The sequence below is a fragment of the Takifugu rubripes genome, chromosome 7, assembly GCF_901000725.2.
Source record: "Takifugu rubripes chromosome 7, fTakRub1.2, whole genome shotgun sequence".
NCBI lineage: Eukaryota > Metazoa > Chordata > Actinopteri > Tetraodontiformes > Tetraodontidae > Takifugu > Takifugu rubripes.
In genome coordinates, this window is record NC_042291.1 from 12,625,678 (window position 1) to 12,649,181 (window position 23,504).

At 44.0% G+C, this 23,504-nt stretch overlaps 1 protein-coding gene across 1 annotated transcript; it reads left to right on the forward strand.

Annotated features, from left to right (window-relative positions):
- Positions 1-1,993: 1,993 nt before the first annotated feature.
- LOC101075008 (IgGFc-binding protein-like) lies at positions 1,994-21,537 on the forward strand. Its single transcript, XM_029838846.1, has 24 exons — positions 1,994-2,094; positions 2,377-2,504; positions 9,125-9,172; positions 9,661-10,884; positions 10,964-11,235; positions 11,325-11,901; positions 12,016-12,614; positions 12,689-13,256; positions 13,376-13,641; positions 13,716-14,054; positions 14,153-14,726; positions 14,853-15,052; positions 15,163-15,304; positions 15,409-15,737; positions 15,816-16,389; positions 16,478-17,076; positions 17,318-17,885; positions 17,978-18,576; positions 18,653-19,220; positions 19,302-19,501; positions 19,631-20,011; positions 20,109-20,395; positions 21,104-21,144; positions 21,246-21,537. The coding sequence occupies exons 3-23, from the start codon at positions 9,127-9,129 to the stop codon at positions 21,111-21,113; spliced, it is 8,922 nt and encodes a 2,973-aa protein (XP_029694706.1). The 5' UTR covers positions 1,994-2,094; positions 2,377-2,504; positions 9,125-9,126; the 3' UTR covers positions 21,114-21,144; positions 21,246-21,537.
- The last annotated feature ends 1,967 nt before the right edge of the window (positions 21,538-23,504 follow it).

Below are 23,504 nucleotides of genomic sequence, written 5' to 3' on the forward strand. Positions count from 1 at the left end.
CGGCTTCTCCTGGAAGAATTCTGGTAAACTATGTAATACTTTTTGCAACATGGCATCTCATGTGTATGTAAAAGCTTTTAAATGGCCCATGCAAGCTATTTTGTGTTTAACAGTGACACATTCCACACAGGTAAATAGTGTTTATGAAAGCCGGCCCAGAACATCAGCACGCATCAGAAAATGGATGGAAAATAGCTACCTTAAAATCAGTTCTGCTCAATGAGATGTGGGAAAAAAAGACGTTAAGATCAAGGTATGCGACACAACCAGAACACAACCTGTGGCCTTTGTGGGAACTCTAATGTAATCCCTGATGACCTGCAACTGCCCAATGGCACTGTGAGTTCTGATCCTTGTGTCCCGTGATGATTTAAGTCATCCTGCAGTGACGCATGTAAAAGTACTAGTCAAAACTGTCGATAGAGTACGCCAGAGTACACCTCTAACCAGTACTGTGGCATTCTGACATACCTCAAGAGACCTTTTTCCCTTTGTTATGACTTTGCATGTAAGTAGATGGTAGGAATACTTGGCCTCTGGGTAAATACCACAGACTGGTTAGGCTAACTTCACACATTGTTTGGCTTTATTTGTCAATTAATTAATGAAGGAAATTACTGTTTTACCTCCCATGTTTATTTTACAGCTCATCTGTGTCCTCAGTTTTTCATATACAATAGCTGAATAGTCTTCCTTTTGCTCTGACATAAATCAGACTCTGGGACCCTGTGAGGAAGGATGCCAATGTAACACTGGGTACCGTCTTGATAGTCAGGCTTGTGTACCAGTCGACCAGTGTGGCTGTTTTAAAATAATTTCCAAAATAACTTCCTTTAAATTGAAACCAAATTCTAGTTTAATTCAGGTTTCATAGAGCAAACTGCTGCAGAACTGCAACCTGTGGGCCTCCGACTGTCTGTGCTCAATAGTCACGTCCTCCAGTGCAGCCTTGTAGAATTTTAGCTGGAGTCAGTGTTTGCCACAAGAATGGTGCTTATTCATCTTACACACCTCCAGCCTTTTTGATTGTGTCTATATTTTCATATGCCAAATCCCTGTGAGGGGAAATGTCATGCAACACAAAGTCGAAGGTCTCCAGGGTTTTGTGCCACCAGTACCTTGACTATAATGGACTGAACTTTAGCTGGGATGATACCTGCATCTATTTACTGACAGCCAGCAGACAGGAAGTGCATGGTCTTCCACCCTTTAGTTTAGCACTGAAACATGACTGGAAGCAGTAGATGGCCTCTTTCACAGGGTAGCACGCTATGAAAGCATATGGATTCACCATCAACAGGCGAATCATAAATGTGCAACCAAATGAGTACTTTTATTGCAAATGATTGTATTTTCAGGTTAATGGTCAGGTGGCTGATATTCCCTTTACTCTTTTGCAGGGAAAGATTGAGGTCTCTTTCGATGTCTTTTTCATCTATTGTTCTTTAACTGCACTCAAAACGGAACCAATGTGAAACGTTACCACTGACTCTCAAAACGAATATCCTTTACTGGCACCTTCTTCTCCTATTAGCAAAACAAATGTGATGTTGTTGGCGCACACCTCTTTGAAGATGATGATTGTACTCTATGAGGACACGGCTAAATGAAACAATTTCTGCAGGTGTTTACTCTGAGGGCGTCTCGGTGTACAGTGCTCATAGACGTGAACGGTGCATTTGCTCAGCGTCATAGCATAATCAATCCTAATTCCTTGTGTAAAAAGTGCATAATTGATAAGTGAATGATGCTGAGACCGATATTTACAGAGCCTTAAAGTCCTGTTTGTTTTTCTGTGACGAACGTAAAACCTGTTATGTCTGTCTTGCCAGTTGGCAAGAAAGGAAATGCAGAAAATCATGCAATGATATAATTTCAGAGGTGACTTGACAACAAACTCACTACAAGCCCTGTGCTTCAGATTGTCGGCTGTATGGACCCCAGGGGAAATTCCACGGGAGAAACTCCACTTTCAGGTCACCAGACAACTGTGGCCAGCTCGGTTTCTGAGAGGTCATCTGTCATTCTGCTCACTGTTCATGTGGAATGGTCTGCAAAACCTTGCAACACAAGCAGATACGTCATCCTGAAAAGGTCTTCAGCTGTGTCATTGTTAATGGGTTGTATTCCACAACCTTTCAATAGGAATCACTTTAGCTTTAAAGACAGTTGTGTTTATTCAGTGGTTCTCACCAAGTTCAACTTAATGAAATGAATGCTATTACAATCACAATTTCTGATGCTAGCTGCGGTAAATTTCTAAAAACAATTTTATTTATTTATTTATTTATAAATAGCTTTTTCTTGAAACTCTTTTACCCTTTTTTTTTTTTTTAAAAAGGTGCATTGATTTTCAATCCAAAATTCTACCCACAGATGCGTTCTAGATTCTTCATATTATAATGGATGTTATTCAGCCCTCTACGCTTCCATTACGTCTTATGCAGCTGCTTGTCAAGCTGCTCAACTGCCTGTCAGCTTTGGAGAAGGGGTTTCCTTTTGTGGTGAGTATATGAAGTAGTATGAGAAATTTGTTCTTGCAGTTGTCTATAAAGAATTCAATGTCCTGTTAGACTCTCTACTCCTAGGTATCTCAAGGAGGGTGTAAGGCAGAGGCGTCAAACTCAAATACCCAGTGGGCTAAAATTTAAAACTGGGATAAAGTCGCGGGCCAACATTGATATTTATTGAAAAAAATCTTCCTCCAGCTATAACACTGAACCTTTTGATTTGGACCCAGACTACTTTTGCTAAACAACAACATTGAACAAGCAAAGCTATACGATATATAATTTAGTATTGCACACATGCAAAATTCAAATTAAAAAAACACATCACTGGCATTCATTTTTAAAATAAATATTAAATATTGTATGCCTCTCCTCCGTGAACCATCACCTTATCGTGGTTGAGGAGTTTGCGTACCCTAATGAGCCTGGGAGCTATGCTGTCCGAGGCAGACCCTGGTAGGGTCTCACAAGGCAAATTGGTCCTAGGTGAAGGGTCAGACAAAGAATGGTTCATAAGACCCAACATGGTACAGCACACAGGGAAGCCGCGTACCCGGCCCGGAGGATTACCGGGGCCCCACCCTAGAGCCAGGCCTGGGGCTGGGGCTTGATTGCGAGCGCCTGGTGGCCGGGCCTACGTCCATGGGGCCCGACCGGGCCCAGCTCGAACCAGCTGGGCCCGGTCTCACCAGCAGCCAGTGAGGCTATGGAGGAAGACTTTCGGTCGGCACCGAGAAGATTCTGGCAAACTGTCCGGCGCCTTAGGGGTGGCAGATGGCAACTTGCCCACACCGTGCTAGGTGTGCGTGAGGTGCTGCTGACATCTCCTGGGGCAATTATCTGGCAGTGGAAGGAATACTTCCAGGAGCTCCTCAATCCTACCAACACGTATCCTCAAGGAGGAACAGAGTTGGAAGACCAGGAGGTGGACCATCCAATTTCCGGAGCCGAAGTTGCTGAGGTTGTGTAACAGCTGCCTGGTGGCGGAGCTCCGGGAGCGTATGAGATCCACCCGGGGTATCTTAAGGCTCTGGATGTTGTAGGGCTGTTCTGGTTGACACACCTCTGCAACATTGCGTGCACATCGGGGGCAGTGCCTTTGGACTGACAAACCTTGGTGGTGGTCCCAATTTTCAAGAGTGGGGACCAGAGGGTGTGTTTCAACTACAGGGGGATCACACTCCTCAGCCTCCCCGGTCGTGGAACCACGGATCAGCTCTTTACCCTTGCTGGGGTGCTTGAGGGGAGTTGGGAGTTTGCCCAACCAGTCCACATGTGCTTTGTGGACTTGGAAAAGGCCTATGACCAGGTCCCCAGGAGCATCCTGTGGGGGGTGATCTGGGAGTATGGGGTGGATAAGGCCTGTCCAGTGTAGTATCTGACCCGTTCTATGCAGGCTTTACATCTGTAAGGCCGTAATGTGTTTAACACCCAGCCTAAGCACCATATTAGGACATGCTCCACATGTGTGTCCTGTGTCTTCCTCCTTATGTAAAAGGAGCTCCTAAAAGATGACACTGGAGCCTGTGGGCCCCTGGTTGTTCTCCATATGAGGATGTGTCGCATGAAGCATCTTCAAGTATTCCCTTTTTTGGTAATAACTGAACGCTATACCATTGGGTTGGCCATATTGTACAGCGTGAGGTCATCAGTAAAGAATGTGTTTACTCGACTGTATAAGAAGGAGGTGACGATGAAGACACCTCGGAGTTCTTCACCATCGGGACCTCGAGACCTCCCTCGGACAAACTGCAGTGTTCGATTGATGCCTGACTGTTCTCTCCAATAAACATCTTTGATAACCAAGTCGGTGTCTGCGAAGTTTCCTTCCTCATCAACACATCTCGGCAACCACCAGGAGAAGATTCACAACACCAGTCCCTGTACCGAGCAGGAGCTTGGTCCAGATAGCCAGTTGTAAGTTGGACTCATTCCCAGTGAGGGTTGGACCCCGCCAGGGCTGCCATTTGTCACCAGTTCTGTTCATAACTTTTATGGACAGAATTTCTAAGCGCATTTCTAGAATTTCAGGAAGTGGAGGGTGTCGGGTTCTGGCAGCAGGGACCTCCAACAAATGCTGGGACGGGTCGCGACCAAGTGTGAAGCGGCAGGGATGCGGATGAGCACCTCCAAGTCAGAGTCCATGGTCCTCGCTCAGAAAAAGGTAGAGTGCCTTCTCCGAGTCGAAGAGGAGGTTCTGCCCCAGGTGGAGGACTTCAAGTATCTCGGGATCTTGTTCATGAGTGAGGGTATGATGGAACGTGAGATCGACAGGCGGATCGGAGCGGCGTCAACAGTGATGCAGGCGCTTGACTGATCTGTCATGGTGAAGAAGGAGCTGAGCTGGAAGGCGAAGCTCTCGATTTACCGGTTGATCGACGTCCCAATCCTCACCTATGGCCAAAGAACAAGATTGTGGATACAAGCGGCTGAAAATGAGTTTCCTCCGCAGGGTGGCCGGGCTCAACCTTAGAGATAGGGTGAGAAGCTCAGACATCCGGGAGGAGCTCGGAGTAGAACCGCTGCTTCTCCACATCGAAAGGAGTCTGCTGGGGTGGCTCGGGCATCTGGCCAGGATGCCTTCCGGACGCCTCCCGTTAGAGGTGTTCCGGACATATCCCACCGGGAGGAGGCCTGGTAGCGACCCAGGACTAGGTGGAGCCTGGCTTGGGAGCAGCTGGGGGTCCCCCCGGAGGAGCTGATGGATATGGCCGGGGAAAGGGATGTCTGGGCATCCCTCCTGAAGCTGCTGCCCCCGCAACCCAGATTCGGATAAGCAGGAGAAAATGAAGCAAAACAAATATTGTATGTCTCTTTTTATTTGAAGCCTTCTGAATTAAATTTCAACAGTAATCTTTTTCCAATGTAAGCTAATGTAATGCAAATGTAATGTCTTTTTATCTCTTCTACTTTCTAGCACCTTTGAATCATGTCCAGCTGCTTGTGCTTGTCTTGGTGTTGCATTTTATAGTGCCATCTGATGTTGTCCTCCTTGTAACGCACATTGGCTCCACATACAAGACAGACAGGTCCGTCTTTTACATATCTAAATAGATATTCTGCCTACCGCTTGTCCAGAAAGGTCCTGTTTTCTGCCTTTCTTTTTACCAGTTTTCAGCTGATGTGGAGTGGGGATTTTCACACCAAAACACCTGCAGAGGATTGTGGTATTTGTAGTATTAGCACATGCATGATAATACCGGTGGGCCAGCTCTAATAGTCAATTGGTATGGCTTCACAGGCCAAATATAATATACAATATACATTGCAGGCTAAATTTGGCCCACGGGCCACAGTTTGCCACCTGTGGCGTAAGGGGTTGCACCGCTGGGGTGTCGCTGGTGGAAATGTGCTTCCAAAAGTGTACCTGCGAAAGTAAAAATGTAACCTGCAACCTCATAAAAAAGCTGTTTAGAAAAGTGGGGGGTTACAGTACAAGGAATGTGCCCAGTGTTTGTCAGTTTTGGTTGTATCACGTTTGAATGCATTGGTTTCAGCTTTTCTGCCAAGAGTATTAATAGTTTTATACTCTTGTTCAGCTTGAAAAAGGATGAAAATAGTGTTTTTTGTTATCAATAGACTAATATTTCAACTACCCCCAATTGCAGTCATCGTTGACCCAGAAACTCAATGGAAAATGATTGTAAATTGCACCATTTGTATTCATTTGAGGGATTGAAATAACTTGCAATGTAACTTAGTTCTGTACTTTAAGGTGAACTTAAAGTTCAGAAGAAACGTATCTTTTGACAATGGACAAATTGAAGCATCTCAGTTTGGCAGAAGGCTTATTATGACCACACACTATGGGCCTGAACGCATCAGCCTGGGCAAATGTCTTGACAGGTTACATTCGAGTCATGCTCTGCTCCATTGCATCTCAAAAGATGGCTGTTGTGATGGTTAACTGTGCCATCATGGGAATGTGTTTAATCCTGGCATGTGTGTGTGGCATCCATGATCTAAATTTCAAGGTAAATATGCAAGGAAAACAAGACACCGACAATCGCGTGACACATTATTTATAGAGGTAAATTCAGGTTAGCTTTTACAACTCTAAAAATAACAAATGGAACATTATACAATCATGTTTATGAAAAAAACATTTACTTGGTTTAAGCTCCAGTGTGGACCAAACAGGGAAGGTGTCAGGACATCTTCAGAGCACAACCGAGCTACCCTGGCACAAGACACACTCAAATGCTCACACAGGGCCCTACATGTTGCATGTTGACTTCAACATCATTGCTGTGCAGACCATTTTAACTCTTCTCTTTTCTCATTGACAAAAATTGATAATATTATCATTCTCAATCATATAATATATTAAATATAAAAGTAATTTCATCAACCAAGTGTCATTTGAATTCCAGATTGCAATTCCTCTCAAGGTTGTGACAACAATGTCATCAAAGGCATGCAGCCTTGTTAGAATAAAAATTACATTAGATTCAACTGTATTGCCATTGCACACATCGGAGGTTCAAGACAACAGAATGAACAGTTATTTTTGTGCATGCTACATTGATTACCAGAATGTTATTTCATTTTATTTGCTGCAGTAGATAAACTGCTGTCTTTCATAAAGTATGTCAACTGTAAATTGTTATTTTGAGAACTTATATGAGTCTGGTAGTAGGTAAATCAAAAACCAGGTTAGTTTTCTTAGCATTAATTGGTCCAATTCAACTATCCACCCATTTGGTAAGCATACCAGGCTTGGTCGGAATTTTCCCAAGAATCTCGAAAATAAATACACGTATAACTATAAACATAAGTGGCACCTGAATTGAATTTTGAAGTGCTTGAAATATTAAGGACATGAACAAAACACATCTTAACTTTACAGTTTACCTTCTCCACTAAAAACCCTAAAAATAATACAACAAAGAACTTACTTTGAAACAAATAAAAAACTTCACACGCATATACATATGCCCCTATGAACCCACAAACAAGTATTCATACCTTGTACGCTGATACTTGTGAACATCATTCAACAATACAAATGGTGATTATAAATAAATTCAGACTGCAGCAACACTGAAAACATGCAACCACATTCAAAAAAATCTGCCTTCTAACCACCCATTGAACCTTCCACAAGTGTGATCTTGCAGGCAAAGTTTGTCTTTATGATTGCTTATTTTTTGTGTACAACTATGGCTACATATATGGTGTGTGTGTTAGGAATAGTATATGTCTGTGTAATATGTGTATGCCTAGGTTTGCCACTTGGTGTACTGATGAGTAAGACCGGGACAGCATAACCCCACTATGCTAAACCAGGCACAGGGCCACAAACCGCAAAAAGAAAGAAAACCCAATGACCCTGGCCAGCCAAAGCAGACATAAGAGCCAGTCTGTGGACAACCACAATCCCATCCTGCAGGGCAAAAAAGCAAAGGGGGCCCGAAGAGGGCCCATGCAGCAAAAGGCTCCAACACCATGTGATTAGGGGCACACACACCCCTCCCTGCCAGAATCAGGACGCCCCAGGCATAGCCATCGCACACAATTTGGAGTGGGCCACACTCATAATCACGGCCATTCACAAGACACTCTCACGTGTGCTCTCACACAATTATCATGCATGCCTATGTATACAAGCCCACACAAAACTGGGCTACAGCTAATTTGGTCTTAAATGGACAGTTTCTGTGGGCACTCTAGAGCATGGAACCCCAAACCTCACCAAGAGTAATGGGCACACCAATCAAGATGGTATTTCCACCTCGGCACAAGTGGAACCACCCCCGTCCAGCAAGGACAGTCCAGGCATCTCCACTGGCCTGTGGAAATAAATTGTTCTTGTGTGTTTTTGGGCTGGCATACAGAACCTGTAGCACCTTCCAGAGGGGAGGAGAGAGCAAAATGAATCTGGGATGTGATGTTTGCTGATATTTTAGACTGTGGTCCTCATTGTCAGAACAGGTGCTGGAGAAGTGGGTTCCTGGTGTAGAACACTACCTGGCTGGACTGTATCAGAGGTTCCTGGATGTTGAAGGCATAAATGTTTTCGACTTGAATCCAGTTAGGTACCTGTAGAACATCATGTATCCCTATATCCACCCCTCACCCCCTGGCTGTCCAGTAGGCTACTGATTCCAGTCTAGGAAAACTTTCATCACGACTGTGACTCACATGCTTAAGAGGCTACATGCACACTACTGTGCTTCATAGAGTCTTGAGGAAATTGAGAAGCTGGATTAACATGTGATTTCAGTTTTTCACTTCATTTTTGAGTTATTCTGAATCCAAAATTTAATTCTACCTACATGCCTTTATTTGCAGTCCACATCAAACATTTACAATAAGCAGTTCCTATAAATGTTTCATGAATACAAGCATCGGTGGGTGTGGTGCGTCAAAAACAGACTGATGTTGTTATTGGCCATCAGACCAATGTCAACATCCAGCAGGACCTGTACATTCTACCTTAATTTGTTTAAGAGGATGGGAATTTGTCATGGGGGGTTGGTTGTGTTTTTGTACACTATAAAAGGGCTTCTGCAAAAGCATCATCTTTGACACATCCCTGCAGGTAAGCACTGTTCATCCTGGGACTCATTTAGTTTAGAAAGTACTCTAAAATCAATCTTTCTGTCTTTCAGCCATGAGGACTCTGTTGCTCCTGTGTGCTGTAGGTGCTTTACTTTGCGGTACGTATTTTTGATCAAATTGATTTGAATCGGTGTTTGATCTGTCCAGAATTTAACAGTTGCAGTTAAAATGACCTTTGCTAGACACTTGTATGGATTAACCAGGTAGGTTTATAATTGAGGATTTCTAGAGAAGAAAAAAGGCTTATCATCTTAACTGAAACTTATTCTTGTTTCACATCACATTTAAATTGAGCTTCCACTGAGATGTAACTGCTTTACTGAATGTAACTGAGGTATACATGCTGCTTTTTAGCAACAAAAGGCGCACGTAGTGATATTTACACTCATCAATTTCAGTTGAGTAAAAAAGCCAGTGACTTCTAATTATTACTTTAAAATAGTTGTAGGGAGTTGTGTTTGTTTCTTTTCTTTCTAATGTGTGCAATGTTTCCCAAGGATTGAAACAGTCTAATCTGTTGTTTCAAACTTTTCATCATCAAGATTTTACTAAGCCTCTGTTTTCTTTTTATCACTCTATACAACAGGTCCATCTAATGCTGGATCAGCGGGACGGGAGTTTGTCCTGTCCTTCTTGATGAACTATAAGTTACAAAATAAAGCTCAACTTCAGCTTTTCATCACTGCTGTTCAGGATCATGCTAAGGTCACGGTCAAAACTTCACTCTCAAACTTCCAGCAAGAGAAAACTTTAGGTTTAGGAGAAACCTTCACTGCCTCTATCCCTTCTGTCTGTGAATTAGACATCTTAGGGAAGTCTCAGTGTTCCGTTATAGTTGAATCCTCAGCTGATGTGGCCGTCACAGCCTTGAACTATAAGCACAGAACAGCAGATACCTCTGTGGTGTATCCCACCACAGAATGGGGTAAAGAATACTATGTAATCACCCCTGGTAACCTGGTCAATAAAGTGTTTCCATATACATTTTCTATAACAAATGGAAAAGACGGAAACACAGTGAATATTTTCGCAGCAGGCCAATTTAGATATAATGGACATGTCTATAATAAAGGCTCTACACTGTTGCTTAAACTCAAGCCATATAAAAGCGTACTAATTGCGAGTAGATACGACCTTACTGGAACCAGAATTTCCTCTAACAACAACCTTGCTGTTTTCACAGGTCACACATGTACCAGACTGTTGAATCGCTACTGTAATCATATTTATGAGCAACTACTGCCAGTAGATAAGTGGGGCTCCACATTTTTTGTGCCTCCAGTCACCTTACAGACTAACTATGACACTGTCTATGTCATGGCCTCTCAGCCCACCCAACTTAAAGTCAGTAGTTCCAGACAGTACACTGTGAATCTTGGTGCCGGAACATTACAACAGTTTAAAATTTCCCAAACAAGCCCACTGTACCTTCAAGCTAGTCATGGAATCCAGGTTCTCATGATGTTCGGTGGTACACAAAAAGGATTTACCTTCTATGACAATTTTTTGATGTCCGTGCTCTCGACAGACAAATACTGCTCCCTTTACTCATTAAGGTTTATAAAATATTTTGACAATCAAGCTCTGATCGTGGTGCCAAACATGGCTGTGCCAAAACTGAGATTAGATGGTAAACCCTTGCCTCAAAATACAAAGTGGACACAATTTCCGGGGAGAGAATATCTTTGGACACAGATCGACTCCAATAGGGGAAACATTCTTTCCAGTTCTGGTATCCCCTTTGCCCTGTACAGTATAGGATTCTCTAACGGAAATGGTTATGGCTCTGCAGGACAGTGTGTTCAGCCAGGTAAGGTGCATGCATGCAAAAAACTCCCATACTACTCATAAAGATTAAAACTAACAAATTGTTGATGTTAATCCTCCAGGAAAGCCAGTAATCCCTCAACAGCTCACTACTTGCTGGGCCATGGGAGACCCCCACTACCATACCTTTGATGGGCGACGCTTTGACTTCATGGGAACCTGCACCTATGTCATCGCTAAAAACTGTATGGCGGATGATAAGCTCCAGAGCTTTGAGGTCCTTGCCGAAAACGAGAACAGAGGAAGCCTCAGGGTGTCATATGTCGGTGTGGTCACAGTGAAGGTTTATAGTATCACCATTACAGTTGTTCGGTCCGAAAGAGGTCGTGTAAGGGTAAGGACCCGGTGTTCTCATACAGAGTGTCTTTCTAATAGCTTGATGGTATGTTCATGACTTCAATCTTTTTTTTTTCAATTGTACAGATTGACAACAGCCTGTGGACTTTGCCAATAGCCTTAAACAACAATAAGCTGCTATTGTCTCAAAGTGGCCGTTCAGTGCTTATTCAGACTGATTTTGGTCTGACTGTCCGATACGACTGGAACAATCGTCTTTTAGTCAGTCTGACCGACTCTTATGCTGGAAAGACTTGTGGGCTCTGCGGCAACTTTAATGGGAACCCCAATGATGATTTCACAACACCCTCTGGCACCCAGGCTAATGGGGCAGTGGCCTTTGGAAGTAGCTGGAAGGTTCAAGGGATGGGTGAAAAGGCTCACTGCAGAGATGACTGTGTGGGCGGGTGTGACCACTGTGAAAACAAAAACATGAAGCATTGGGAGAGTGATACTTTTTGTGGCATCATCACACTAAAAAATGGACCATTCAGTAAATGTCACAGCACCATTGACCCTCAAGTGTATCTGGAGAACTGCAAATACGATGTGTGCATGGCAAAGGGCAGTCGACATTTTCTTTGCAACGCTCTGGAGGACTACACTGAAGTATGCCAAACTGCTGGAGTTCAGGTCCAAGACTGGAGGAAAATGTCCAAATGCCGTAAGTAATTTTAGAACAGATGGTGCTTGAGAATTTACATTTTTAATTCCTTATTACATCACAGTTAATATTTGCCCACATATTCTCTAACACTGTTCTCTTTCATCCCTAAAGATGTTACATGTCCCGCCAACAGCCACTATGAACTTTGTGGTAGTGCCTGCCCAGCCACATGTTCTGACCCTAATGCTCCCTCTAAATGCAAACTCCCCTGTGTTCAGACCTGCACCTGCAACGAAGGCTTTGTGCTGAGTGGAAACCGCTGTGTGCGAACTAATAACTGCGGCTGTACCCATGAGGGTCGATACGTTCCTTCAGGGGAATCATTCTGGGCTGATGACTCGTGTCGTCGATGGTGTAAATGCAACCCAAGAAACCGAAAGGTGGAATGTAAGGATAAAAGCTGTAAGGCAGGGGAACAGTGTAAGGTGATCAAAGGCGTGAGGAAGTGCCATGCATTATCTCAAAGCACCTGCCATTCCAGTGGTGACCCCCATTACATGACCTTCGACAGGGAGAAGTTCGACTTTCAGGGTACATGCGTATACCAACTAGCTGCACTCTGCAACAACAACACCGAGCTGGAACAGTTTGAAGTGCGGGTGCAGAATGAACACCGCCATAATAAAAGGGTTTCTTTCACTAAGTTGGTAGAGGTCAAAGTGTATTCACTCAGCATTATCATGACAACAAGCTACAAGGGCAACATTCTGGTAAGAACACAATCTACTGAGTACTGTCTAAAATTTTCGTAATACTTTGATAATAAAAGTGATTTTATTTCCAGGTGAATAACGAGCTGGTTAACTTGCCTGTCACACTGGATGAAGGGAGAATCTCTGTTCAGAAGAATGGCCTTATTGCTGTGGTCACCACGACCTTTGGCCTCAAGGTTACTTTTGACTGGCGTAGTCGGGCATCTGTGACACTGCCAGGCACCTACGAGGGAGCTGTTTGTGGGCTCTGTGGCAACTACAATGGCAAAAAAGCAGATGACCTCATTCCAAAGAACGGTGACAAACCTGTTCCCGCGTCAGAGTTTGGCAACAGCTGGAAAATCGGTGAAATCCCCGGTTGTGTTGGTGGCTGCAAAGGGGTCTGTCCTAAATGTGACATCAACCAGAAGATTCAGTATGAACAAAAGGATTTCTGTGGCATCATCAAAGATCCCAGTGGACCGTTCCGTGAGTGCCACGCTAAAGTGAGCCCAGCGGAGTACTTTGAAGACTGCGTTTTTGATGTTTGCATGTATAAGGGAAGAAAGGAGGAGCTGTGTCAGGCTGTTACATCATACACAGAAGCTTGTCAGAATGAAGGGGCCAAGGTGTTCAACTGGCGAACGAGTCAGTTCTGCGGTGAGAAATGCTTTCATTTCCATATAAGATATTTTATTGCTATAATTTACAACAATACTTGAAAAGAATGAGGTAAAACATACTTATCTGAGGTCTGTATGCTTTCCTTTTCTGTATAGCAATGAAATGTCCACTCCACAGCCACTATGAACTATGTGCAAATGGATGTCCAGCTTCCTGCATGAGTCTAGTCTCTCCTGTAGCCTGTGATTCTGATTGTAAGGAGGCCTGTTCCTGTGACGACGAGTACATTCTCAGTGGAGATGTGTGCGTTCCCTTGTCGCAGTGCGGTTGCCTCTATGACAACAAGTACTACCGTACTGGCCAAGTGTTTTATCCCAATGGAAAGTGTCAAGAACAATGCAAGTGCAAGCAAGGTGGAGAGGTAATGGACACCCAAGTAGAGATTTTTGCTTTGGAAATGTATATATACTCAAGGGATTCTAATCATTTTCTTAGGTTGAATGCAAGGACTTCAAATGTGGACCAAATGAGGAGTGCAAGATCGTGAAAGGCATCCACAAATGTCACCCAGTTGGCAAGGGTGTGTGCCAAGCCTCTGGTGATCCTCACTACACCTCTTTTGATGGGCTAAAGTTCGATTTTCAGGGAACATGCACTTACACCCTCTCCAAGAGCTGTGGGTTAGAAGGAAGCAACCTGGTGGACTTTTCCGTCAATGTTGAAAATGTGCAGTGGGAACAAAATAAGAAAGTTGTGGTGTCTGTCACCAAAATGGTTGCTGTGGAGGTTTACGGCTTCACCCTGATCATGAAGCAAAAGACGTCAGGCATCCTGGTGAGAAATGTTAACCATTTTGAATGCAGTATAGGATATGAAATAATCTTGAATGTTGTTATATATGATTTTCTGTGATCTTTATTGATGTCTTGCAGGTAAATGGAGTGCTCAGACATCTTCCTTTGAATCTGAATGAGGGAGCTGTTAAGATCTACAAACGAGGCCGACGTTACATTGTCGAAACAGATTTTGAGCTTATCGTCACATATGACCTTGTGTATCATGTGACAGTCACCGTACCTGGTAACTACCGGGATAAGGTCTGTGGTCTGTGCGGCAACTTCAATGGCAATAAAGGAGATGACTTCAGAGATTCTCGAGGCATAATTGTCAAAGATGTGAACTCATTTGGAGCTTCATGGAAGGTCAAAATCCCTGGAGCAGTGTGTCTAGATGGCTGTAAGGGAAAGAGCTGTCCTACCTGCAAGGCCCCACTCAAGGCTTTATTTTCGACATCCACCTACTGTGGCATTATGACAGCACCCAACGGCCCTTTCAAAATCTGCCATGATAAATTAGACCCCAAACCATATTTTGACGACTGCATCTTTGATGTCTGTGCTTCCAACGGGGAAGGAAGCGCTCTGTGTGACAGCGTAGCAACCTATGCCTTCAGTTGTCACAAGGCAGGTGTGGACATCAAAAACTGGCGGACAAAATCATTCTGTCGTAAGTTCTTTGGTTAATTTTCCCATTATTTGTGAAAACAATATATTGTTGTTACACTACTTTGTAAACATAACCACAGCATCTGGCTAAAAGATATTTTTCCTCTTTTCTGAATGTTTATTTCAGCCATGAAATGCCCAACAAACAGTCACTATGAGGTTTGTGCAGACAACTGGGCATTAACCTGCCCGGGCCTCACGGACATCGTTTTTCCCACCCCTGAATGTACAGAAGGCTGTGAATGTAACGATGCCTTTTCGTTTAATGGAGAAACATGTATTGAAGAAAACAAATGTGGCTGCTTTGACAATGGGAAAAGTTACAAGGTAAAAATCAACATTTGGGGCATTAACACAAAAACCCACATCCAGACAAAAACAGACCTGTGTGCAGACCTGTTTGCCCTCATTGCAATGCCCCTGCACTATCTCTGCAGCCTGGTGAGGTGATGTACGAAGAAAACTGTGAAGAAAAATGTACCTGTCAGCCAGACAAAGGCCTCGTCTGTGAACAACATTCTTGCCCTCAGAATACCAAATGCATTGTCAGGAAAGGGGTTAGGGCATGCTACCACACAGGTAAGGCAAAACAATTCTCAGCTGACAATTCATATTTTTTTTATTTTTTTTTAAAAGAGCAACTCTATTTAATCATTCTAATGTCTTGCATGTATCTTTTAAAGATCCCTGTGAGGATGTCAAATGTCGGATCAAGGAGAAGTGCCGTGTTGTGAAGGGAGAAGCAGAGTGTGTACCCGTGTACACAGGCACCTGCTGGGCCTGGGGTGATCCCCACTTCCACACATATGACGGTTACAATTTTGACTTTCAGGGCACATGTAATTATGTCATGTCTGAGACTTGCGGGGACTTGGATGGACTTGTTCCCTTCTCTGTCACTGAAAGAAATGACAATCGGGGCAACAAAGCAGTCTCTTATGTCAGGGAGGTACATGTTTCTGTATATGGCTACTCCATCACCATCCGCAAGAACCAAGTTGGCAGGGTCATGGTAAGCTTTTACTCTGAAGTGTAAAGTGATTGAATATTCAAGCATTAGGAGTATTATGTACATTTCTTTTCCCTCCAGGTGGATGGGCAGCTTTTGAATCTTCCTGTGGAACTCGGTGAGGGTAAAGTGTCACTGCTTCATAGGGGGGGCCGTGCAGTGGTGGAGACAAATTTTGGCCTTGTCGTCTCCTATGAGTGGAGGTGGCACCTGGTCATCAAACTGCCGAGCAGCTACTACGGCAGTGTCTGCGGTCTGTGTGGGAATTTCAATGGAAACCGTGCCGATGAGCGCCTAGACCCAGCTGGTAAAGCAGTCCCCTCAGTAATAGAGTGGGGCAAAAGTTGGCAAACACCTGACCAGGACAAAGACTCTCCCTGCTATGTATGTGAGAAAGATTGCCCTACCTGTAACGAAAACATGCTTCAGCGCTATCAGACTGAGGCGTTCTGTGGTGCTCTCACAGCTAAGAAAGGATTGTTTAAGATTTGTCATAAGAAAGTGGATCCACAGGCCTTCTTTCATAGCTGTGTGTATGACATATGCTTGAATGATGGGGACAAAAAGATGCTGTGCCAAGCACTGACCTCCTACACGAGTGAATGCAATGACAAAGGAGTAAAGATCACAGGCTGGAGGAAGAAGTATGGCTGCCGTAAGTATTTACAAGACGCTCAGTTTCATCTTTCACCTCATGCTTTACATTTATTTTATTTCTACCTTTATTTTTTTCTTCTGTTCAGCAATGAACTGTCCACGTCATAGCCATTATGAAGAATGTGCCAGCCCGTGTCAGCCGTCTTGTCCATTTCCTGATGAGCCCGTGACTTGTACCCTTAACTGTGTGGAGAGCTGTGTGTGTGACAAGGGTTATGTTCTCAGTGGAGGCGTCTGCGTGCCTCAAGAAACATGCGGGTGCTCCTATGAGGGCCGCTACTACAAACCAGGCCAGCGCTTCTGGGCCGATGAGGGGTGTAGTCGTCTCTGTGAATGCGATACGACCCTGGGTCTGGTAAAATGCAGCGAGGCCTCCTGCTCAGCCAAGGAGGTTTGCACCCTGGTCGATGGACAGAGAACCTGTGCAGCCACCAGTCATGCCACGTGCTCAGCCTCGGGTGACCCGCACTACCACACCTTTGACGGCCATAGGTTTGATTTCCAGGGCACGTGTGTGTACCAGCTAGTGGGGCTGTGCTCCAGGCAGGAGGGTCTGGAGCCTTTCAACGTGACTGTGCAGAATGACCACCGGGGAAGCACGTCTGTGTCGTTCACAAAGACTGTCAAACTTTACATTTACGGCATCACCCTGACCCTCAGCAGACAGTACCCCAACAGGATTCTGGTAAGAAGGGGGCTGAATGTATAGTGGGGATGAAGTTGTTAAATAAAAAAATATATTTATTTTGGAAGTTAATCATAATGTTGTCTTTGTTGTCAAATTCTGATATTCCTGTGCTTTCCTATGTCCTAAGATGTGTGCAGTCATTTTTAAATGCAATTAGCAGCAATGGATTAGCATGGACAACTAATCGTTGAATCGATAATCTTATGGCATTTTCTTCCTTTCCTTCTCTGCTCTCCAGCTTAACGATGAGCTTGCTTTGTTACCACTGGAAGACAGTGATAAACTGAAGGTGTCCCTCAGCGGCCGGAAGGCTGTGGTGAACACAGCTGCCGGCATAACCGTGACTTTTGACTGGCAGAGCACGGTGCGTGTTACTTTACCCAGCACCTACCAAAGCATGGTCTGTGGTCTGTGTGGCAACTACAATGGGAAGGGTCAGGATGACATGTCCATGCCAAACGGTCAGACCACCACAAACAGCAACAAGCTCGGGGAGAGCTGGCAGGTGGCCCTGACACCAGGCTGCTCGACAGCCTGCCAAGGCGCACACTGCCAGGAATGCTCAGAAGAGCAGAAAAGCAAGTATGAAGCCCAGCGTTACTGTGGCATTATCACTGAAAAGACTGGATCTTTTAAAAATTGTCACAAGCAGTTGGACCCTGGTCCTTTCCTGAAGGACTGCGTCTTTGATGCCTGTCAGTATCATGGCCACTTTGCAGCAATCTGTGATGCCATTCAAATTTATGCCTCTGCCTGTCAGAATGAGGGAATCACCGTTGATACCTGGAGAAGAGAGGACTTCTGTCGTAAGCTTGACTCCTTTCTGGTCTCAAGATTATGATGCCTTGCATAAAATCATCGCTAAATGTTTCTCTTATCCATCTCTACTTATTCACAGCAATGACATGTCCAGCTAACAGCCATTATACTCTGTGCGCTTCGGCATGTCCAACAACTTGTTCCAGTTTAACCTCTGATAAAAAATGCCACAAGGCCTGTATAGAGGGGTGTGAGTGCAACGATGGCTACCTGCTAAGCGGAGATACCTGCGTGCCTGTGAAAGACTGCGGATGCTCTTATGAGGGCCGTTACTACCGGAAAGGAGACATAATCTATCCTGACTCTCAGTGTGAAGAGAAATGTGTCTGTGGCGAGACGGGTGACATGTCTTGCCAAAAGACCAAATGTCTCAAAGGGGAGACCTGTAAGCTTCTGAATGGAGTTAATGGCTGCCACCCCATAAAGCACGACAAATGTGTAGCGTCTGGTGACCCTCATTACATTTCCTTTGATGGAAGACGCTTTGATTTCCAGGGTACCTGTGAGTATGTATTGGCAAAAACATGTGATATCGACCCAAACTCCCTGACAGCATTCACAGTCACCCAAAGAAATCAGAGATTTGGCAACGGAAGAGTGGCTGTTACCAAGACGATCACTGTGCAGGTCTTCGGTTATGAAATAACCATCAAGCAAGGAGTGCCATGGAAAGTCAATGTGAGTTTCAGACCTCTTCAGAAAACAGTTAGTCCTGAATGACTGTTACCTTACCAAAATTCTCTTTTCTTTTCAGCTGAATAATGAACTCGTAAACATTCCGCTCTCCCTCGATAACGGCCGTGTGCAAGTCACCCAACAAGGCCAAAACATAATTGTCCAGACAGACTTTGGGCTCAAAGTCCTTTACAACACAGTCTATTATGTTGAAGTGATCGTGCCCTCTACATACCAGGGGAAGATGTGCGGTCTCTGCGGTAACAACAACAACAATCCCCGTGACGACTTCAAACTTCCCAGCGGCCAAAACACAAGAGATGTCGATCAGTTTGGGAAATCGTGGGCATTGGACCAACATACCGATGAATGTGGAGGGTGTGGCAAACAATGCCCAGTATGTCCAAAGGCCAAGGAAACCTTGTTCAGTAAACCAGACTCATGCGGCATTATTAGCGATCCTAAAGGGCCATTTAAAGCCTGTCACACTGAGATTAACCCTGAGCCATATTTGTCTGATTGTGTTTTTGACGCCTGTGCAACGGGTGGCAACAAAGACACACAGTGTAATAATATCATGGCCTATGCGCTGGCATGTCAGGGGGCAGGAGTACAAATTGAGCCATGGAGGACCACCTCCTCATGCCGTGAGTTCCGTCCAACAACATGTTAGCTAAGCTGTCGTAACACATTCACTCAGCATCTTACGATGTTCTCTTCTCTCGTAGCTGCTTCCTGTCCTTCAAACAGTCACTATGAGCTGAGTGGCAGCACATGCGGAGGGACCTGCGCTAGCTTTATAGGCCAGTTTGCTTGCTCTGAAAGAAGATTTGAAGGGTGCCAGTGTGATCCTGGCTTTGTTTTTGATGCTAACAAATGTGTTCCCCTGGAAAACTGTGGATGTGTGTTTAATGGAAGATATCTGAGGGTAAAGTTGATTTTTAATTATTATTATTATCACCATTGCTGCTGTAACTATTCTTTTATTTCTGTTAGAAAAACAATATAATATATTCACTATATTCTTTAAAAATGCACAACACACAATGTTTTCCAGGTGGGTGAGTCTGTAATATGCAGCAAGTGTAGCTCTGCATGCACTTGCAAGGCCTCTGGGATGACCAGTTGCCAAGAGGTATCATGTGCCAGTGGAGAGGAGTGCAGTATAAGAGACGGGACCAGAGGCTGCTTCATCAGACAGAAGAAATGCAGCATCAGCAGAAAGGGCCACATCACATCCTTCGACGCCATGTCTGGAGCAATAGCCAATAATGGAGCATTTGAGCTGGCATCCCTGTGTGATGAGAGTAACCAGCAGTGGTTCCGTGTGGTGGTGGACATTAGGGTCTGCAGCACAGGGTCATCCCCCACTGTCGCCATCTTATACGTTTTCTTCAAAGACACCACTGTGGCAGTGAACAGTCAACACGTAACCTGGGTGAGAAGTGCCGGGAGCCTTTAAATAGATGCACAAAACGGTTTCCAAGTGTGCTTTTTCGCTCATGTTTCTTTTCCTGGTTATTTGTCTGATTCAGGTAAACGGCAAGAAAGAATATCTTCCCAGCAAAATGGCTAATGAACTTTCCATCCAGCTCTCAGTAGACACTGTGGTCACTGATATAACTCCCGCTGTGAGGGTCACCTACTCCAGGGCTCAGGAGGTTACTGTCATTGTCGACGGTACCCTGACCAATAAATTGTGTGGCGCCTGTGGCAACGGCAATGACGACCCCAAAGACGACATGCAGACCGCAAATGGAAAAGTCACAAACAATGTGGCTGAAATTGTGGCCTCCTGGAGGGCCGGGGACTTCTCTAGATGGTGGGTCATTTAATCAAAGTGGAAGAATTCCAACATTTTGTGCCATGAAACATTCTTTATTTTGTGGTCCCATCACAGTTACCTTTTAAAAACTGCAACTCTGGGACTTTGCTTTAACCCTTCCCTTCCTGCAGATGTGTTAAACCTCAACGTTGCCCTTGATTGTTCAAGCATCGACTTAATTTGAGGCAGAACTAATCGAGTACGGATCAGAAAGAGATGGGATGGCGTTACGTCTATCCAAGCACTTGTTCTCTTTACAGCAAGAACAAGATGAGGAGTCCATAGAGTCCTTTAAAAGGAATAAGAATGTGGCTTTTAATTGTATTTGGTCCGATTTAATTAGGAAATTCCAGAGAATCTCCTAAGGTAATTACTGATTAAAAACGGGTAAAGCTGACAGCCATGGCCATAAAATGCTACCAAGCTTGTAATGCAATCATTGCTTGTCCTCCAAGGACATTTAAGGCTCATGGGGTGCAATATTAATTTCCGGGAAGTTCCATGTTCACATTTAAGGCAGTCCCTCTGAGAGAGGAGTTTAATTATACGCTGTTCTGTTTAGTTAAGACAGCGGGTAACACCGATTTTTCCCCAGAACCTGCTCTCCTTCCCAGAATCTCTCTGCTTCTTCAGTCAGTTGGGCCCGAGTGACTACAAATTTATTTTGTAAAAATGTCTTTTAACTACCGTTTCTTTTCATTCCAGTGGTCTGTAGAGAGACTTCGAAAAGAGCACCTGGGAATAAGGTAAAAATTGAAGTTTTTTTTTCTCCAGGAAGCAACTGATGGTTCTCCTAAAACGGTTGCACAGACTTGGCTTACATTCCTGCTTTTTTTCCCTCGAACAGAAAGAAGAGAATGAACTCACTCAGCTCAAGTTTCTTGTCTTCATCTTCTCGTAATCACCATTTTTGAAATTGTTTTAGCTTATTGATACTGGTCATTTCTATCATGACCTGGGTTAAAGGAGCCCATTTGTGGCCAACATCCATTAGAGGAGGAGGACATTATAACACGCATGAAGTTTTGTCCAGTTTCATTTTCTGGGTTTCCTATGTCTGTTACCACATTTTCATGCTTATTTCTTTAATTCTAATCAAAAACGTTGTGAATCAATAATAAAGAAGCAAATTAAATGTAGTGGCTTCATTAAAATTTTGGCTGCTGATGAGGAGTGGAGATGAAACACTCACGCAAATTCCATGAAAGTTCTTCCTGTCAGCAGTCTGGGAAGATATTTTGATCAGAAGATGATAAAGATTACACTGCTCAGCTCCTTTGGGTGACAATCTTTCCGTTTCTGGATGCAGACAGAGTTCACTAGATCTCAGTGACACCCTGGTGACCATGAAAGAGCCCCGGATTTCTGTCCGCAGCAGCTGGTTTAGCCATTTGCCCAAACCCGTTGATGGCACCTGTGCAGCAGTGTGCAGATGAGTGAGTTGTTCACCTCTGCACGGTCAGTTCTCAGAATACACGCACATTCTTGAATACAGCTCAGAAATATCTTTGTGCTGCAGTGGAAAATGAAAGAAAATTTGACATTTCATAGAAAGTTTTCTCTGAACGTGCTCAGCAGGAAGTATGAATCAGTTACTTCAGCAGGAAGTATTAGTTACTCCTCTGCGCACACACATATCAAAAATCAGTGGCACCTTTTTTTGACCCAATGTTACATTACGGCATTAGTAATAATGCCACAATGTAACATTGTAAAGCCCCTTTTGCACTGTTCAAAAATCCTGTGTTGTTCCAGACTGACGTAGGTCTTTTCAGCAATCTGAAAAGTTGTTGAGGCATTTCTTTCCACGTCGAATGACCCTGCAAGCAACCTGGGAAATTTGCGGCTTACTTGCAATATGAAAGTCGTCCCGTATTGACCTGCTAAAATTACCCGCCTGCTTTACAAAGTTTTGGACCACTCCCATAATATTGGTCTTTCCGTTGATCTCCCTGGGATGCACATAAATGAAGTACATCATGCTCAGGGAAATATCCCAGATCGGGGATTTGGGGATGCACTGGAAACGTGGAAGGAGATTTGGTGGGCATATTTCCAGCATTTTGCGGGAAATGGTTATTTATGGCAACATTGCCAGCCTGTTAAAAAAGCGGGAAGTGTGGAGCATTGAGTGTACCTGTGAACTTTGCAAATGAATCTACGGCCAATCAGCCCAGAGAATCTCGAGCCCTCTATAGTTTTTTTTACGTTCAAAAACTTGCCTCCTCATTACCTTGCAGTGTTCCCGCACACTTAAATGTGTAATGGTGATGTCAGTGTGATGACATATGAGAATAAAGCCACGAAAAGGCGAATCAATTTGTGTTGGAAAATCCGGCATCAACCAACTAAATTCAGTTTGAAAGCAGGATAAGAAATGCCTTCAGGTTAAGGAGCACAAACACCATCTATTGGTACAAAGGGAACTACAGTTAAAAACACTGCCTGGAGACACGCAGACTTAAGGTCAAACAGAATATATGATGATCAAATAATCTGTACAATACAACGGAGAAGCCAACAGGGACGTTTTCGCATGACAAAACTAAAAAAAAGATATGCTTCTAAAAAGGCATCACTAACACACTCACACGTTATGCCCTCCTTTGTAGGAATTGTAATAACATTGTAATAACATTTGTGCTTGCCCTGGTTGCTCATTGCTCCACAGCTGCAGGAGAATGTGCTGCTCACTGTTGAAGAGAATTATTTTATCTTGTTAGCATCTTTTATCTTATTAGCATGTGTTATACTATATGTTTTGTTTTATGTTACAGTTAGTTTAGAAGTTAGGAATACTATATACTCTTTAGTAGGAATACACATAAGCAAGTCAGTTGACCCTTCCTTGACCTGAAGACTGGTCAGACAGTTGGAGCCAGCCAGACAGGAATTGGTAGATCCCCATCGTAAAACATGACAACGTAGTTTACTGGTGTTGATAAGTTCCTTGGCAGGAATATGACTTCGGACCTGGCCATCTGGAGAAGATAATGGACAAGAAGGACCACACCAACACCAAAGGAGGCTGGAAGAAGAAGATGGGGTCATCCAAGAAGAAGGACTGGATTGGACTGAATTAGCATCAATAATTTACATATATCTT